Source organism: Pseudorca crassidens, chromosome 17 (genome assembly GCF_039906515.1).
Source record: "Pseudorca crassidens isolate mPseCra1 chromosome 17, mPseCra1.hap1, whole genome shotgun sequence".
In the NCBI taxonomy this organism is placed as follows: Eukaryota; Metazoa; Chordata; class Mammalia; order Artiodactyla; family Delphinidae; genus Pseudorca; species Pseudorca crassidens.
The window spans coordinates 9,995,594-10,015,241 of NC_090312.1; the positions used below are offsets into that span (position 1 = coordinate 9,995,594).

The 19,648-nt window shown below is 44.3% G+C and overlaps 1 protein-coding gene across 3 annotated transcripts in view; it reads right to left on the reverse strand.

Annotated features, from left to right (window-relative positions):
• EFR3A (EFR3 homolog A) overlaps window positions 1-2,694 on the reverse strand; it is a 175,465-nt gene extending 172,771 nt beyond the window's left edge. Inside the window, exon 1 of one of the 3 annotated variants that reach the window (XR_010936122.1) lies at window positions 2,464-2,693. Coding sequence is in view for 2 of the 3 variants with exons in the window: in XM_067711239.1 (XP_067567340.1) it covers window positions 2,464-2,473 (10 nt within the window). In the remaining variant the exon portion in view is untranslated. Of the gene's footprint in view, window positions 1-2,463 lie in introns of all 3 variants that reach the window. The other 2 variants (XM_067711239.1, XM_067711238.1) reach the window with 2 other exon arrangements.
• Between the last annotated feature and the right edge of the window lie 16,954 nt (window positions 2,695-19,648).

The following is a 19,648-nucleotide window of genomic DNA, read 5'->3' on the forward strand; positions in this document are numbered from 1 at the left end:
TAGAGAAATGATGTGACAAATTACCGGTTTGTAGATTTGAAAAGATCGTTTAGTGAAACAGTCTTGAAATCTGTGCTTAGTGATTATTGCAAACTACTGCCTGAAAATATACAGTGACATGACCACAGAACTGTTCCTGTGTCGCAGCAACTTCCTGTCACACATCCTTCCAGGTAGCTGTTTTCTGAAAAAGAGTCTATGGCTCTCCTAAATAAGTCCAATGAAGTGACTATTAACATTCATGAGATATGCCATCGTTCAGCCTTCAGGGGTGTACTATGCTCCACTGGATTTTACTTACCAATTCCAGTTTCAATGACTGAGGGTATCAATATTCCAAATAAGCAACAAAATAGCAAGAGTAGAAAAATTCTATGGCTTGGAATAAGGGTCACTCTTTATAGAGTCTGAAAAGACCCTAGTGATCATCTCCAACACTTTCATTTTACAGAAAAGCATTACATTTATTTCACTAAATGCTTAAGGATTAACTGGCTGAGCATGTACATGAGCCTCCTAACTCATCTGACATTAGAAAGAAAAAAAGCTTCGCTTACTGGCGGGGCACGGGGGGTGTTCCTTCCTAAAAAATCCCTAAAGAAAATAATAATGTTCCTGGAAATTACTTATTCTACATCCCAGAATTTCTGGGAAGTACTAATATCCATACACTATCACAGCTATTTTGGTGGTTCTGGTCACAAAAGAAGAGAAAAAGGCAATTATGAACACAACTGATTTCACACGTGTACCACCAATCGGTACCACACTTTTAAGCAATCACAGAAACTGTACCATGATAAATATTAACAGCAATGATAGATAACCCAAATATTTCACTTGCCCTCCAGTCAGGTCACGGATACTAACTAACTATGCAAAGTACACCATGGCTCATCCTTGTGTCGTTCTGCATTGTAAATCACACAATTAAGGGGAAAAAAAAGTCCTCTATCCACTCTATGGGCCTATATAACCTTAGAACATAACTAAAAAACTCTGTTTAATTGCCATTTTACCAATAAAGTCCACTTGAAGCCTTAACTTTCAAGAAAGGTGTTCCTCCCCCACCCCCTTTGCTTTCTAAGAAAGTAAAAGATTAGCACAGTGCTAATTTACTTGTTAACGTAAATATAAATTTAGGAACAATAAATTGACAATTAATACTGATGATGATATTCCTCCAGTCTAGAAGAATAAAATTAAAATATAAACTGCTGACATACGTACGGGATACAAAAATCCAAGAACATCAAGTTTAGGACACACAGGACTGGGTTAAGAGAACAAAATCCACCTTACCCATACATATATGAGGAGTTATTAGTAATCTTTACATCAAGATTGTTTAAAAATTTGTAACAGCGTTACATAAACCTTTCTAGTATCAGGAAATAATTCCTCTTTATCCACCACTGGACAAAAAATGCATTTGAGGCTGACCTGGAAATCCAATGTCCCATGTGTCTACAAAAATAAGGACAATTAGAAAAAGTTATGAATTCTAAGAAATATGAACTAATTGGAAACCTACAGACAAGTGTTTCAAGATTCTACAACATGAAACGCTTGCAAGAGCCCTACTTGAGAAGAATCTCGAATCAATCATCATCATGCTTGCTCTACGTGCAAAATCAGGAGCTTCCCTAGTCTGCACATATCCAGATAGGTCACCGGGTTTAAAGTCACGTGGTGATTCTCTGGGTCGTTTTAAAATTTGTCGTTGGTAGTGTTATAGTACCCTGTTTGTCCAAAACGCCTCCACTATCCAGCAACTTTCAAACTTCAGGGTCCCTCAGTAACTGGCAGGACACGGAGATTCCAGGGCCCAAGCTCCAGAATCTTGTTCAACGCGTCTTATTCAAATTGCCTACACCTGCGATTTCAATCAGCTGCCACTGGAATCAGCTGTCAGATCCAGTTGGATCTGAAGCCGGTGGGTCCAACAAGTTCTCCAAAGAGCACCTGCTTCAACCCCCGGGACGTGTCACAGAGAAAAGTCAGGGCAGCTGGGACTTCGGGCGCCGCGGGGAAGGGCTCTGGGCCAGGCCGGAGCGTCCCACCAGGAGATGCCTGGTCCTCGAGCAAGTGAGGAGGCAATGGCGATGGGACGGAGCTATTTTCAGCATTTCCATACAGTGCCATTTAGCTCTGCTGGAGAAAGAGCTGGACTTCCAAGTCCCACGGGTCAAGCTTACTAGCAGCTCTGCCACTTACTAGCCGTGCGTCCTTAGCGCTCGGACCTCGGTTTCCCCGTCTCTACAACGGGCTCCCACGCCACCCCACCGTGAAAGCCTAAGACCAAACGAAACTAACTCGGCCGGTCGTCGGCACTTCCTGGCTCTCCCCGGCCAGGCCCGCCTGCCCCACCGCCCCGCCGGACGGCGACACCTGAGTGCGCGCCCAGCGGGCCGCCGCCTCCCAACGCTCCCCGCCCGATCCGACCCTCGGCCGGCCACTCACGGGTAGGCATGGTGACCCCGAGCCGCGCTAGCCGCCGGGCCGAGGCTCAGCGGGGCCTCGCCAGGCGCGCCGACGGCACCATGACGGACGGGCCGGGGAGACCGGGACGAGGCGAAGGGCGAAGGGCGAAGGGCGGAGAGCGCCGACACGAACCCCGCGGCTCACGCAAAGGAAGCTGGCGACAGGAGCTGCAGCCGGCCCAGCTCCGCGCCGGACGACACTTGGGCGTCCGCACGCCCTGACGTCAGCACGTCACCGACGTCTCGGCCCCGCCTCCACAGGAGGCCGCGCTCCGGGCAGGGAGGGGCTGCTTGCTGGGGCTTGGGGAAGTTGGAGAGGACAGGGGCCGCGCATAAGGGCGACTTCGGGCTTCGTTTTATTGTCAAACCCTCCTGATTTGAGTCATATTCATTTTCATGAACGCTTATGCGAGGTGCATTAGCAATATTTGTTTCTTGCAACTGCACCCGTTTATGAGGTTGTGAGGCTACGCGTGACGGCCTTGAGTGTATCGTGTACCTGTAGGCTTTTTCTTTTATAAGCTCTTGAACTTGCATGTGTTCTGTATTCTCTGAAAGCGTGATTTATTTGAGACACACGGAGGTCATCAGGGGCGACGGCTGCGCTTGTTCTGAGAGGACAGCAAATGTAATTTCCTCTTGCTCTGCTGGTGACTCAGAGAGATTTCACGCCTCAGGAGTCAGTTTCCTCCAGAGAGGGCGGTTCTATCCACTTGATTGAGTCACTTTTCTTGACTCTCTGAATGTGATTGATAATTGATGTATCTAATGGTCACCTAAGCGAATACTTGGAGCCCAGAGCCTTCAGCAGCCCACATATGCTTAGCTAGTCCCTGTGGGCTGTGGACAGCCAGTATGGAGAACTCGAAGGAAGCCACAGAGGTCTCAACCGGTGTTTCTCAAAGTGGCTTAAGATCCTCTTGTGCCTGAATCACCTGGGAACCTGTTAATCAGATTCCTGCCTTCCTAGCTAAACCCCGATGGATCACACTTGAGGGTGATTCAAATACCTATTTAAGTTTGAGATCCTTTGTCCTAGTGCCAACATTCTGGTTAAGAAATGATATTGTGCAGTACTGAAAGGAGAAGAAAAAGAAGGTGAAGATAAGAGGGGGGAGGGCTTGAGGGAAACTATCTTGAGGTGGACTTGTAAGAAAGCAGAATTTGAATTAGCAAAGACCTGGAGAGCTCTTAAAGAGGCTGTGGGAGGGTGGAGGGCAATTTAGAGTGAGTCAGGGAAGTGTGTACAAATGGTATGTTGGAGGCTGTCTCTTGCTTAAGGGTATAAGGGGCAGATTACCAAATACTTGGTTTTCTTTCAATGCATTGTTGCATATTTTTATCATCTATAACATCTTTCGTGTCCCAGTTTTCTTCCCCAGACTTTCACAACATCTTGATTTGCCTCTACTGTAGCACTTTTCCCACTGAATCTTAAGTAAACTGTCATACGTGCTTGTATTCTACCACTGGGCTGTACACATTTCAGAAAATGACAAAAACCATATTCTGTTCATATTTCTGTATTCCTGCCTGGCACACAGTAGGGGGACTAGAGCATGTTAATTTAATAACTATGTAAATAAAGTACATATTTATTGACTGGATGTAAAAACAAAACAAAACACGTACAATGGAACTAGTTAATGAACAACTTTACGTGCAAGCCTGGAATATGTCCTTTAAGAAACCACTCTAGGTTCTTCATAAGGACAGTAGCGTTGAATTATCAGCAACAGGGTTCTATGGAGCCGACAGCATGACAGACAATCCATGGAGGGAAGACCTCGATTTTGATACAGAAGGGAGTGTTAGGTGCATAGTATTGGTGGCTGTGGAAAAGAAAAGGGCTGAATCTTACTGCAGAAGAAGACTCCCTGGGATTTGCTGGCTGCTGACTTGGGAGCAAAAGCGAGGCATCTGTTAGTTACGTAACACCAAGTTTACGGAATAAGGAAACGGATGCGCTGGAAGAGCAGTAGGCAACTTGGGAAGGAAAGCTGCTTTAGGGAGGAGATGTGAAGAGAGGGTATGAGTTTCTCTTTTACGTGTTAGGCTTGAGGTGATGTCCAAGAGAAACATCCGAGAGAATAGATCTGAAGGCAGCTGGGCATACCAGGCTGAAGGCAGGTAGAGGGATCTCAAGAAGAGAGATTTGGGAGCCTTCGGCCCTGGGACAAAAGCTGAAGGCAAGAGTCAGAGAAAGCCTGCTGAGGGAGGGTGTGGGGCCCAAATGACAGAGATAGAGGAGATCCAGAGGGCACAGTGCCCAGGAAGGCAAAGGAGGATACGGATGCCGAATGACAGACATCTCTGCTTACGTTGTTCAAAAAAGATGCAAATCCCAGAGGCCCTGAGATAGTTTGGCCCATAATGGGTTTGGTTTTTTCATTGTTTTTTTTTTTTTAATCCCCTTGGCCTTTTGGTTTTGTACAGTTGCCAGAAATAAAATCAGCATCCAAAGATCCTGAGGAAGGAAGGAAGGACAAGGTCAGGAATAATAATATCCTGATGATTGGATCACATGTACCACACCTAAGTGTTTTCCTAATTAGTACACGTAGGCTTTTGGTAACACAGTTACCGTACAGACCCCCTTCCCCTGTCAAATCCTCCGGATCAAGTTCCGCCTCTGTATCACCCCTCCCCTCACCCCCAATTTCTAGAGGACTGATTCTGCCACCACCTTCTTAGTACTTAGGCTAAGAGTGTTTGCTTCTCCTGGACCTTGGTTGTTTTTCTTTTTGTTTTTTTTTTTCCGGCACGCAGGCCTCTCACTGTTGTGGCCTCTCCCTTTGCGGAGCATAGGCTCCAGACGCGCAGGCTCAGCGGCCATGGCTCACGGGCCCAGCCTCTCCGCGGCATGTGGGATCTTCCCGGACCGGGACACGAACCTGCGTCCCCTGCATCGGCAGGCGGACTCTCAACCACTGCGCCACCAGGGAAGCCCCAGTGCTCCTCTCTTAAAGCCCAATTTGAACTGGGAGGAATTGGGCTTTATCCATCTCCGTGTCCGCACACTTACCAGCTCTCGTTCGTACACACTGTGTAGGGCCAACACCAAGATGAGCCACTAGATAGATCCCTCTTCCAGAAAGGATGCCTGCCTGATAATATCAGTTAAGATGATGTTAGAAAGATCATTGTCAACATCCTATCAGAGTATTTGCTTTTAGCCCAAATTGCCCAAACTAGCTCTGCTTCATGTTTAGTCCAGTATTTGTTCCAATTTCCAAATCAAACACTGAGACGATTCACTTTTAATTAGCATGCATTTTCGTGTTCAAAGGTATACATATATTATTATTTTGGCTGAGTTGCGTCTTCGTTGCTGTGCGCAGGCTTTCTCTAGTTGCGGCAAGCAGGGGCTACTCTTCCTTGCGGTGCACGGGCTTCTCATTGCAGTGGCTTCTTTTGTAGTGGAGCATGGCCTCTAGGTGCGTGGGCTTCAGTAGTTGTGGCACGTGGGCTCAGTAGTTGTGGCTCAGTAGAGTGCAGATTCAGTAGTTGTAGTGCACAGGCTTAGTTGCTCTGCAGCACGTGGGATCTTCCCGGACCAGGGCTCAAACCCATGTCCCCTGCATTGGCAGGCAGATTCTTAACCACTGCACCACCAAGGAAGTACAGTGTTCAAAGGTATTTGCCAGCAAATTTACAGTTTATAGGAAATAACTGTAAGGTTATTTACTTCTCCCAAAAGCTTATTCCCAAAAGGTCATAATGATGCAAATTGATGCTCTCGTTGCTTAGTTTTCTTTCTCACTAAATATTTATATCAGTAATATGCCCTTCTTGTTTCATTTCTTTCCATTCTATTTCTACCATTGCCTAATAGTGACTCAGGGCTTTCTGGTTCTTATGAGGCATCAAAAGTACAGACTTTGGACTTGGAAAACGTGGGTCTGAATACTGCCTTCCCCCTTACCTGGCCTTTTGACATCTTTGACCTCTCTTAATTTTCCTCAATTTCAAAATCAAGAGACATTCCTGTGTTGTAACATTCTATGAGTCCCCTCAAGGCAGTTCTCAAACTTGACTGAACTTTGGAATCATCAGGGGAGCTTTTAAAAATACCCATGCCCGGGGCTTCCCTGGTGGCGCAGTGGTTGAGGGTCCACCTGCCGATGCAGGGGACACGGGTTCGTGCTCCGGTCCAGGAAGATCCACGTGCCACGGAGTGGCTGCGCCCATGGGCCATGGCCGCTGAGCCTGCGCATCCGGAGCCTGTGCTCCGCAACGGGAGAGGCCACAACAGTGAGAGGCCCGCATACCGCAAAAAAAAAAAAAAAAAAAAAAAACCATGCCTGGTTCCCACTCCCCAGATTCTGATGTAGTTTGGTCTGCATTGTGGCCTGGGTGTGGACCTAATTTAAAAGCTCTCCAGATGTTTCTGTGTGTAACCAAAGTGGAGCTCCATTCTCTTAGAAAAGACTTGAAGTATGATGAGACTCTGATCATACATGCCATACCTCTCATCAGGCCATTTCTGTTGCCATTTAAGCTCATGCATTTGAGATCCCTGCACTCTGAATGCCAGAGTAATTTTCTCACTACCGTCCTAGCCAAAGTAGTTGGAAACACACAAGAACAAGGAAAAGAATGAGCCTCTAATCCAGAAGGTCATTCCTAACCCCTCTCTGTGCCAACTAGGACAGCATGCAAGGCACACACTCCTGATCATCCCACGAGCCAAATGTCACAGTCATCTGTGCTTTATAAAGAGAATTGCAAATGGATCGGGAGCAAAATCCTGAGATAATAAGGGTAAGAGTTCTTATTAGGTCAGATAAAACAGCTGGAAACTCTTCCTTAGAAACACTATCATTTTAAACAATTAGAGGAAAGCATTAACTCTCATTGTTATTTACTAAAATGCTAGCTAGCTTTAGCATTTAACACAGGGTGTAGTGGAGCTGCTAAAAGGAGAGAGAGGAAAAAGCTCCTTAAACACAGGGGCATTCATGGCAGTGAGATCCTTTACAAGCCTTTTAATGACAAATGGAATCGCATCTTATGTATTGGGGTATTCCCTCTACATGGAGCATATTAGGTGCTTAATAAACATTTGAGGAAGAGAGGGAGAAAGACAGGAACAGAGAGGGAAGAAGGGGGAGCATAAACATAAAGGACATAAAGACAAGAATAGATAAATCAAAGTACATGATTCTTTTCCCACATAGGTTATTACAGAATATTGAGTAAAGTTCCCTGTGCTATACTGTAGGTCCCTGTTGCTTATCTATTTTATATATAGTTGTGTGTTTAAGTTAATCCCAAACTCCTAATTTGTCCCCCCCTTCCACATTTCCCCTCTGGTAACCATACGTTTGTTTTCAAAATCTGTGAGTCTCTTTCTGTTTTGTAAATAAGTTCATTTCTATCATTTAAAAACTTAGATTCCACATATAAGGCTGTATTAGAAGAGGCTGTTTGTGGTGTATTGGGAAAATGTCCTCAATTTCTTCCCTGGCTGTGTGCACACTCTTGCAGTTGACTTGGGGACTCTCTTTCTCCAGTCCTAATTCTGGACTGGCCTTGCGACTTGCTTTGGCCAATGGGACAGCAACAAACATTGTGCAAGCAGAGACTTAGAAAATGTGATGAAGCCTGGGCTCCACTGGAGGAGAGAGGCCCCAATCATCCCAACCATCCCAGACGAGGCCATCATAAGTCAGCCAGCCACAACGGACCCACCAGCTCCACAAAGATTCAACAGTGAATCTAGCCAAGACCAGCATAAGAACCGCTCAGCTGAGACCAGCCCAAATTGTCAATGCACAGTGGCATGAGCTAAATAACTTGTTGTTATTTTAAGCCACCAAATTTGAGGGTGGTTAGTTATGAACCCCATAATCCCTATTAATAGTTATCACTATATCTATAGCTAATTAATCCCTGTTGTATAAAATTAATCACGGGGGGTATAATTTATCAAGATCTCAGTATGTGCCAAGTACTGTACTGAGTACCTTACCTCCATTTTCTGATAAAATGCTCACAGAACCTCTGAGTAGATAAGTATGAGTATCCCATTGATTTAAGAGAGGAAACTGAAGCTTGGAGAGATTAAATACGTCTCAAAAGTCATATGTAAGTAATGGCCCTGGAATTTGAACATAGGTCTGTGCATCCCCAAACCCAAGCTCTTAACTACAGAAAATACAGAGTCAGCTGAAGAGCAAATCAGAGCCCAGTAGGAGATGCATGTTTAGACCCTGTGGAGTTAGAGACAATGAAGGTCTCTCTTCCAGTTTGTTTTGCAGAAAAAATTGTCAAGCCCTCCAGGGGAAGAATCGTGTTTTCCATCTGTTTCAATGATCTTAAAGGAAGCCAAGGGGTTTTGTACTGATTCTCTTTTTGTAGGATGGAAGCTGAATGACAGTCACCATGTAGTCTCCTCTCACTTGAGAAGAAGATAGAAGTAAGAAATTGTGATGATTGGCTATTGTTTTCAAATAAGTTCTACGTATGTCAGTGTCCATCTTTCTCAGAAAAATGTTTTTTAAAATATTTCATCCAGGGCTTCCCTGATGGCGCAGTGGTTGAGAGTCCGCTTGCCGATGCAGGGGACACGGGTTCGTGCCCTGGTCCGGGAAGATCCCACATGCCGCGGAGCGGCTGGGCCCGTGAGCCATGGCCACTGAGCCTGCGCGTCCGGAGCCTGTTGCTCCGCAACGGGAGAGGCCACAACAGTGAGAGGCCCGTGTACCGCAAACAAACAAACAAAAATATTGCATCCAATGGGACATGCAATGCTAATAGAGTTCCTATGAGAAATCTTCAACCATAAATTGTGCCATCATGGTCTTTAATATAGCTAGAGAGGAAGGGAGGGGGAGAGAGGGGGGAGGGGGAGAGAGGGGGAGGGGGAGGGGGAGGGGGAGGGGGAGAGAGGGGGAGGGGGAGAGAGGGGGAGGGGGAGGGGAGGGGAGGGGAGGGGAGGGGGAGGGGAGGGGGAGGGGAGAGGGAGGGGGAGGGAGGGGAGGGGGAGGGGGAGGGGAGGGGAGGGGAGGGGGGAGGGGGAGGGGGAGGGGAGGGGGAGGGGAGGGGAGGGGGGAGGGGAGGAGGGGGAGGGGAGGACGGGGAGGGGAGGGGGGAGGGGGAGGGGGGAGGGGAGGGGGGAGGGGAGGAGGGGGAGGGGAGGGGGGAGGGGAGGAGGGGGAGGGGAGGGGGGAGGGGAGGGGAGGAGGGGGAGGGGGAGGGGAGGAGGGGAGGGGAGGGGGGAGGGGAGGAGGGAGAGGGGAGGGGGGAGGGGAGGGGAGGGGAGGAGGGGGAGGGGGAGGGGGAGGCGAGGAGGGGGAGGGGGAGGGGAGGAGGGGAGGGGGAGGGGGAGGGGGAGGGGGAGGGGGAGGGGAGGGGGAGGAGGGGGAGGGGAGGGGAGGGGAGGGGGAGGGGAGAGGGAGATCGCACACGCAGGAGAGAGCTGCCTATTAAGTTTGCCTCAAATAAGGTAATAGCATTATGGTTAGATAATCACTGCTAATTACATTTACCTTGAATCATGAATGTAGGGGGAGAGAGCAGGGAGGTTAGTGGTTAGAAATAAAGCCAGTATATTTTACGCCTTTGAAGGAGAAACCCAGTTGCAGACAAACGCTACTGTATCCAATGAAATGAGGAAAGGGGGTGGCAGATCTGCTTGGAAACATGAAAAAAAACCCTCCCAAGCAGGTGGCTGAAACCAGTATCAGTAATATCAGTAATTCTGAATGTAGTGTGTATGAGATTGTTTTTACTAGAGTATAAAGGAGCAATATTGTGGATAACACTTTGAATCGTCTGTAGGTCTCTTTGTATCTTGGATTTTCAACTCCAGCATTTGTTTTAAAAGAACAAGAATTAGACCTAACCCAGCATTTTAGGTTCTGGACCCCATCTCGTTCCCTCCTTTTCCCCAACCATTAGGGACTTATTCCAGATAAGTCACTATTATGTCAAACATTTGAAGCATGTCCTGAATTCTCTTGGCCCCAGTTTTGGGTTCACCCAGCAATCTTTTTTAAAAAAAATTTATTTAGTTGATTTATAATGTTTTGTTAGTTTCAGGTGTATAGCACACTGATTCAGTTATACATATACATATATTCATTCTTTTTCAGATTCTTTTCCCATATAGGTTATTACAGAATACTGAGTAAAGTTCTGTGTGCTATATGGTAGGTCCTTGTTGGTTATCTGTTTTATATATAGTAGTGTGTGTAAATTAATCCCAACCTCCTAATTTGTCCCCCTCTTCCATGTTTCCCCTTTGGTAACCATAAGTTTGTTTTCAAAATCTGTGAACCTGTTTCTCTTTTGTAAATGAATCCATTTATATCATTTTTTAAATTAGATTCCACATATGAGTAATATATGATTTTTGTCTTTCTCTGTCTGACTTACTTCACTTAGTATGATAATCCCTAGGTCCATCCATGTTGCTACAAATGGCATTATTTCATTCTTTTTTTATGGGGCTGAGTAATATTCCATTGTATATATGTACTACATCTTCTCTACCCATTCCCCTGTCATTGGACACTTAGGTTGCTTCCATGTCTTGGCTATTGTAAATAGTGCTGCAATGAACACTGGAGTGCATGTATCTTTTTGAATTATGGTTTTCCCTGGATATATGCCCAGGAATGGGATTGCTGGATCATATGGTAGTTCTACATTTAGTTTTTTAAGGAACCTCCATACTGTTCTCCACAGTGGTTCTACCAGTTTACATTCCCACCAACAATGTAGGAGAGTTCTCTTTTCTCCACACCCTCTCCAGCATTTGTTATTTGTAAATTTTTAATGATGGTCATTCTGACCGGTGTGAGGTGATACCTCATTGTAGTTTTGATTTGCATTTCTCTGATAATTAGTGATGTTGAGCATCTTTCATGTGCTTTTTTGGCCACCTATATAAGCAACCTTGATTTGATTTCTCATCTATATTTACTATAAGAAAGAATGCACTGATAAGGCTGATGTAAACTCCTGGCTTTTCTGACAGTTGTATTTCTCATCACGTGGACATCTGATCTATATACCTCTCATGATTTTAATCAAGGTGAATAGGCAGGCCAGGGCATACCAAAGCATACTCACACCTCTATTTTTTGCATTAATTGCCATATGGTATTACATGATCTCATCCCCCTGGCCACTGCTAAATGAACAAGACTTTAATTCATTCATGCATGCATTCATTCATTTAAAAAAATGTACTGAGTGCTTACTATATGTCAGATATCCACGAGGTCCTGGGACATACCATCACCAATTGATGATGATAGCAATGTGGTAAGGTAGACAGTAAATAAGTACATGAACAAATATGTCATTACAAATTATAAGTGCTGTAAAGCAAATTAATAGGGTCTGGTGATAAAGAGAAATAAGAGTAGAGGGGAGATCTACTTATTAGATAGAGGGTTCAGAGAAGACCTCTCCATTGGTTTGCCAAAGTCCAGGCACTAAGTGTGGTCCATTGCAGAGGCAGACACTAAAGGGATGCATTCTTAATAGAGAAGTTAACAACAGTAATAAAATCAATTAAAAGTGTGTCTGCTTTTTATTATCACCACGTGCTGGCCATTGTAAACAATGTCAGTGATAAAATAACCTGAAAAAGTCTTTCGTTGGTCTAAGTTCTACTCAATTTCTGGGGTTACTGTGAGTTCTAATAATTTACATGTAATGTAATTTGTATTATTTATCCTTTAACACACAAAATATTCTCTGTGAAAGTCACTTTGAAGAACTCCCAATCATAAAACCGAGCCTCGACGCACATGGACACAGCTGTTTTAAAGTTTTAAAAATGCAGAACCACTCTGAACTCACTGTCAGATGAAAGTGGTTCTGAATTGTTCCAGCTCTCTTCTGGTTCAATTCCTGTCTGCAAGTTCTGTGGCACAACATAACCCTGCAATTAAATAGTAGAATTGAAATAAACAATGATAGTGCTGTGATTACCAAAACTGAGAAACAGAACTTGAACTACTTCAATTCTATGGGACAACTTGGAGTTTTTATTTGCTCAAATTTTAAAACAGCGAACTGTGAACATACATAATATTGCTTGGAAGTACAAATTTTAGTTCCTAAATGAACTGGTTTATGGGTTTCAAATGATACTTTGATTTGAAAAATGCTTTTTAAAATAATTGCTTTAAAAGTAAAAAATAAATCAATATTATATTTGATTTTTATTATGACATAGTTACTCAAAATATTTTCGACATATAGAGGAAAAGTTTTTTTAAAAAAGGGTCTGTTTCAGATGACAAACACACGAAGTACCACTGGGTCTTCTCAGAGATGGGCATCTGCCCAATAAAAGCCTATCTGTGGGCAGTCCAACACGTCCATCCAGAGAGGAACCCTGGGAACATTGTGTCCTAGATCAGTCCATCTCTTCATCCAGAAGTTTAACCGTAGATACTGGGAAAGAGCCAAAAGCTAGTGACTCAAGCAGGAATGAACCGCCTGTGTGAGGTGTTCTGGGAAGGTAAGGAAAGGGTCACGTAGTAAAGCTGAGAGCCGAGCAACATTGCCCTCAACCCTGTCAGCTTTGCAGTGGTTATGACAAGGAGCCCTGAACCCCCTTGTCCAGTAGTCAAGGGACTCACGTTGTAGGTCCTCATCTTACAAAGAGGAAGGCGAGCTTCAGGAGGACAAGGGTGAGGGCTTCCAAGGCCAGCTTCTCTTTTCATGTGAAGTTTTTCCCTCCGATTGTTAACCTCAGAGGATTTGGGATTTGCTTTTTTAAGGAAGAAGGCAAATTTACTAATTTATAGAAGTCTCCAGTGGGGAAAGGAGTAGGTCTTTCTTTCAGTTGGGTGATTAGGGAACGATCACTAGTAACAACAGACAGAGCATTTTTAACTGAGCAGTTTATAAATAGATGAAGAACAAATTAGATGGGGAAGAAACAAGGCTACAGGAATAGATGAAGCAAAATGAAGAGGGCTCTACTCTCTCAAAGAAGGGAATTGTTAGCCAAAGGAAACCCCAGTGATTCATGAAATACGGCAAATGGAATTCCCTTTTTGCTATTAAACTTAGTTTCAAACTACTTGTCCAAAACCACAGTGAAGTTTATACTCTTTTAAATGGCATCTGAAAGGGAAAGCTTGGTGGAATGCAGAAGTCTGAACATAAGGGACCATCAGATGACTCAGATAAACAAACACAGCATGAAGAATGAGCTTGCGGGAGGGGGGAAAAGGGGGGAGGGAGAGAAAAAGTGACATCGACTTCTGTTGATATGACTGTTCATTCACCGTGATGGCAAAATATAACTAAGCAGTTTCCATAGTTTAGACATTTAATAAGTCACTTTTTAGGGACTTCCCTGGTGGTCCAACGGTAAAGAATCTGCCTTCCAATGCAGGGGATGCGGGTTTGATCCTGGTCGGGGAACTAAGATCCCACATGCTGCGGGGCAACTAAGCCCGTGTGCCACAGCTACTGAGCCTGTGAGCCACAACTAGAACCCGCATGCCACAACTAGAGAGAAGCCCAAGCAGACTGTGCACTGTAATGAAAAAAGATCCCGCATGCCTCAACCAAGACCCGAGGCAGCCAAAAAAAAAAAGTCAGTTTTTAAATTACCTAATTTATATGCAAATCTCTTAAGAATAGTTCCCCCCATGGTTATTTATTCTAATATTCAATACAATTTTCTTACCACAACCTGCCCTGCATTACTTGTTTTATAACTGTGCCCACAATAAATAAAGCACATCTTTCCAATCATATTAGGACTTATTTTATTAACGAAGTTGGTATAATTTCCCATAAACCAAATACAGTTTCCAAATGCTATTATAATGATGCAAAGTAGTGAAAATAATTTTGATTGCATTAACCAAAAATCTTTGCAGATTTCAATGATTCTAGTTGTAAAGTACGATCTGTCTGGTGGAAAAGATAGGGTTTTAAAAGACATATTTACCAATTCTAAAGAATCTAAAAGATGCAGAAAAGTATAAAGAATAAAATGCCAGTTAGTCTCATTCACCTCACTCTTACTCAGAAATAACATTTTGCTTTAGTGTTAGGAGAAAATAGTGTCAAGGCCTCTGAGGAATATAAATGTGGAAAAGACAAGAGAATCAGTCTCAAATGTATTTTCATTATTTGCAATAGTTCTCTCTGTAGACTGTAAGTTCTCTGTAGGCAGGGACCATATCTACATTTGCTCTCTACTGGTATCTAATAGCATAGCATTTAGTTCACCGTCTGGTACATGGTAAGAGTTCAATTAACAGTCATTGAATGAATGATATTTATCAGTCAGGGCTCAAAGTTTCAATGAACAGAAACTAATTCTGACTGATTTAAGCAAAAATGAATTCATTAAAAGATAATTGAGTAACTCTCAGAATAGTTAGGAAAGCCTGAGGTTTCAGCTCAGAGTTTACAGCCAGGAGCAGAATGCAAATCACAGGAAACTAGCCTGACGTATCACTGGACTGCTGCTGGCAGTACTGGTCACTATTGTCCTTGGCACTACTTTGGCCATTGCTGTTTTTGTCTCTGGTGTCACCGCCCAACCCAAGCGTAGATTCAGTGAGGTTCTGCCCTATTTTCTTTTTTCATCGCTGCCTTCCAATTCAAAGTTTCGTGCAGGTATACCTGGTGGGAAATGTGGAGGTTGGGTACCCAGCTGCAAGAAAAAGGTGGGAAAACAAATTGATGACATTTTCAGATTCTAACAGGAGAAGTGTTTTGCCTTACCAGGGGTGGACTTGCCACACACAGGAAGGGGGTTAGATGCTGGGCAACCAAAAATCATGGCAAATGTTCACTATTTGGCTGTTCTACATCAAAATGTCTGTTTTGTTTTTCCCACATTTATAGTATCAACACACACACACTCACACACACACTAAACCAGTCAAAAAAACCTCACCTAATAATAATATAATGCAAATAGCCTTCATAAAATCAAAAATATTTTTCATCTCCTCCCTCAAAGAAACCAACATGAAGTCATTTCTTTTTTTTTTTTTTTTAAGTCATTTCTGTTACCAGCTCCAGGTCTGGGATGTCTATTTTCCATTCTCATTCTAGTCCAGCCACCATCCCATCTCCATCTTCTGTATTCTAGGAAAATAAATTGTGAAATTAACTACCATCAACACATCTTATAAAACGTAGCAGGACAGAGAAGAAAGAAGAAAATGAGTTCATACATTTGTGTACGTGCAAGGCAAGGAGGAAGAAAATGCCAGGAGATGCTGAGCACTAATTGTTCATAAGGCTACACCTGGTATTTGCGAATTTGACTTCTCTTCTGTTCATTTCCTGTTGCCTTTAACTTCAGCCAGCTCCTTGGCCTCTTGAGGTCCTCTAACCGGTTGGGTGACCCACTTTTTCATCCCTGTGGAGTAGGGTCCTTTGTGTTCCACCTGCATGGGGTTGCTGTTACCTTCCACTAACTTTTGTCACTAGACAAGGCAGGAATACTAAAAGCCATCACAGGAGATCACCTGAGATCCAGACGTAGCCTTCCATGTCCCCAGCTTCCCTAGTTAGTCAGAATTCATCATCTCAAACAACAGCTTACCCCTCACTTTCCCCTGTTCCTCTAACAGAGGCACCTGAATGCATAGGCAGTGGCTCAGCTCCCCATTCAAAGAAATCGTGCTGTGTCTCCTAAAGGAAACGGTCTTCTCTGGAACACAGCATTTTCTAAAGCATTAAAGTCCAGAGTTGTGGGCATGGAATGCAATGTATTTTGACTATTAAAGAAACACCCAATGAATTACTGTCTGGCTCAGAGCATATACTACATTTTATATGCATAAGTGCAACTCAGCCTTGCAAGGCAGTCCAACTGGCATCAACACTGAGTTTTCACGAAGCCTTCTCACTCTTCTAGAAGGCCAAGAATTCTCAGGTGATGGGGCATGTGATAAGAGCAGTGAATCCCATGGGCTTAAACTCCTTTCTTCTCTCACAGTAAAAAAAGGTTTTTGTTCAGAAACAATGTCAAATGTATTATATCACCATTGTCGATAAATAAATCGTTTGGAAGTGCTACGGATCTGCTGGCAGAAGCTTTGTGGTCAGGGCGATCTTTTATTTTCAGATTCTGCAGTGAATCTCCAGAAGTAGCCTTTCTGGAGTGGCGAGGGCCCTCCTGCTGCAGGGGAGGGTGGCAAAGGACGTGTCCGGGATTTCAGATTCCAGAGTGGGATGCAGATTCTGCCTCCTGTGTGGAGAGGTCAAACGTTAGATGGGCAAAGACTAAAGATTGTCCTCTATAGAATGAGGACTTTAAATTTTTAAAGTGGCAGAGAAATAAAGGAGTTTAGAATAGAAAGGTGATGTCCAGAAGCCTCCCCACCTCCCGCCCCCCAGGTTTCCTCTCCTCTTGCCCCCCAAGCTCTCTTTATGCCGGAAGTTGTATGAACTACTTAACAGGGCTGGGTACAAGGCAAGGAATAATTATAACCATTTTTGCAAATAATCTACCATCCAGGCTTACCCATCTAGACCCAGTTGAAGTTGGAAGCCTGCAACTCTCCCTTGCTTGGGAAGGTTCCTTTCCCACAGGACAGAGGCAGAGCAAGACATATGCTTTCTGTAGGCATCCCAGCAAGGAGGGGGAAATGATTGGCAAAAGGGCCAGGCTGTGCCTTTCCAACTCTTTCTGCCAAACTCACCCAAGTTCTCTCTTGCCTTGGGAAGAGTAAGTGAAAGATGGGAGAATCCAGGTGTATCACTGTGAAGGCACTCCCTTCACTTGGCAGAAAACGACAGGTGTTGAGCAGAAATGTTCCCCCTTTCATAATAATAGTAAGCCTAATTTTTCTCTTTTGAATGTAGAGCCTAAAACTACCCAGAGGATGATGTGCCATTTGTCCCATGGCTTTGTCTAAGCAAATTCTTTCACACCTGAAAACAGAATTCAAATTCACCCCAGCAAGAGTTAATTGATTCTTCCTCTTCCAGGCAGAAAGAACAGCTGGAAAAATGGTACTTCTGCACAGAGATCATGGGGGAGTTGTAAGTTATTCAGGATTGCTGAAAAGAAGAGCAGAGAGGCAGGGCGAGGGGCAAAGTTGAGGTAAGGAGTCTGCGTTGTATTCAGTAGTGCAAGAGAGGTCATTTCAGAAGCGTGCAGGGCGCGCAGGGGACACACGTGAGAGAAGAGGGCTGTTGGGACCGTGACCAATTGGAGGCCAGACCCCTTGCCCAGAAGGGCAGCTGTTACTCAGTTCCAGCCAACTGCTGCCATGTGGAATCTGAGAGCAAAGGTGCCGAATTTTCCCATCTTTCATGAGAAGCTAGAAATACAAATTCCTGTGAACCTTCCCAATTTTTAAATGTGGCCATCTCAGTTCCTTTTGAATCACTGACTAAACATGTAGTGAGGTTAATTTGCCCCACGACCACGAGGTTGAATCCCTTGCTAGACCAAGGGACGTCCTGGTGAAATATTTTACACGGATTGTCGTATTTCTTCTACACAGCATCCCTGTGAGGTAAGTACCGTTGTTACTCCCACTTGACAGATAAGCACTTGAGACTTGGCAATGCTAAGTAGTTTATCCTGTATCCTAGTCCTGGTACCTGGTAAGTGGAAGCCTTTCCAGACAACCCTTACCTCCCCTTTACCCACCCAAGACTATTTACCTGCCCCTGATCTGTTCCACCATAGCCACCTGTCCTATCCTTCCACTGTCATAGTACCATAACCCACTGTACAGCAGGGACCTTTTAAATTAGCTGTCGCCTCTACTACTCTTAAGTTCTACAAGGCCAGGGACCATGTCTGCATCCCCTGTGCTTAGCAGCACCCTGGGCCCAAGATAAGCATTAAATATGTGATGTTGAATGAACAAGGTCTATTTCCTTAATCGTGGTGCATTTCAGTTCTCATGACCTTTCTGTTTTGCATTCCTTCATTTGATGTTATTTCAAGGCCCTTCATCATCCTGGTCATCTTCCTCTCCCTTCTCTTTCTCTCCCTCCTGTACCTTCTCCTTTTCCTTCTCTTCTGCTTCTTTCTCCTCCTCCTCCTTCTCCTCTTCCTTTTTCTCTCGTAGTTCTATCTACATTTTGCAATTCCCGTCTTAAAGCATAGCGCCCCAAACAGAATGATGACCCCTAGTATTGCTCTGGACACGACAATATCCAAGGGGACGTTGATTGCACAAGGAGCCAGGCACAATGCTTAGGGTGCTACTCACGTTCTTAAGTTGACTTACGTTTTTAGGGTTCCCAGCAACCTGGGGAGGTGCATGTTAACATTTTGTCTTTTTACAGGTGAAGTTGCTGAGACCGTGAATGAATTCTCCCTGACCTCACTCTCTCACTGTACTTTCCAAATTGTTCAAGTACTTTTGACCCCCCCTGTCATCAGGTCTTTATGCCAGGCTCTAAGGAAAACAGATGGAAGTCAGTGATTTCAGTGCATCAGACGTGAAGTGGTTGCCTGGAACGGAATTTGTCCTCTGGTTTCACTCACTACATCTCCTTTGTGACAATTCTTTCTCTGCAAATGGGTGGCTTGCTCATTCCTGCCGAGCGAGGCTTTTACAAATGGATGGGGGAAAAGGCAGGAAATGGATGCTGTGAGCCCACATTTCCAGAGCCTCTCTGGCAAGGACTAATCATGTCAGAAAGGATCCAGAGCAACTAAGGAAAACACCTTTAAGTTTCCAAAGTTCAGTTTAAATCACAACTAAAAGGCACTTACCAATCCTGGAAAAAGCATGAAGGCAGTGTCTGGATGGCTTTTATCTTGAAACCTGTGAGTCAGTAACCTGTCAGGAGTGTGGAGAAGTCAAATCACAAGAGACCTCCTGTATCTGCAGACACATAATCCAGTCACTGCTACACACACAGGCTGATGCTCCAGAGAAACGGAACAATGGGTTCCTGCAGACAGCAATTTTGTGCCTAATCATTTGCTTTCAGTCTCGACAATATGCTATGGATATTTGTGAGAGGTCCCTATGGCCAACAAATAGAGAGCTTTTAATCACACCATTAAAATGGGGAAAAAGCAGGCATAGAACCCAGAATGGTGTCTCCTGAAGTGAACAGAAGAGGGAAATGCCCAATGAATCAAGAGCAGAGCTCAGAAGTGGTTTTGGAAAAATGAAGCAGTCTTGGTATTCCCTAAACATAATTTTGTGTGTATTGGCTTTAAACTGTAGCGAAATTAT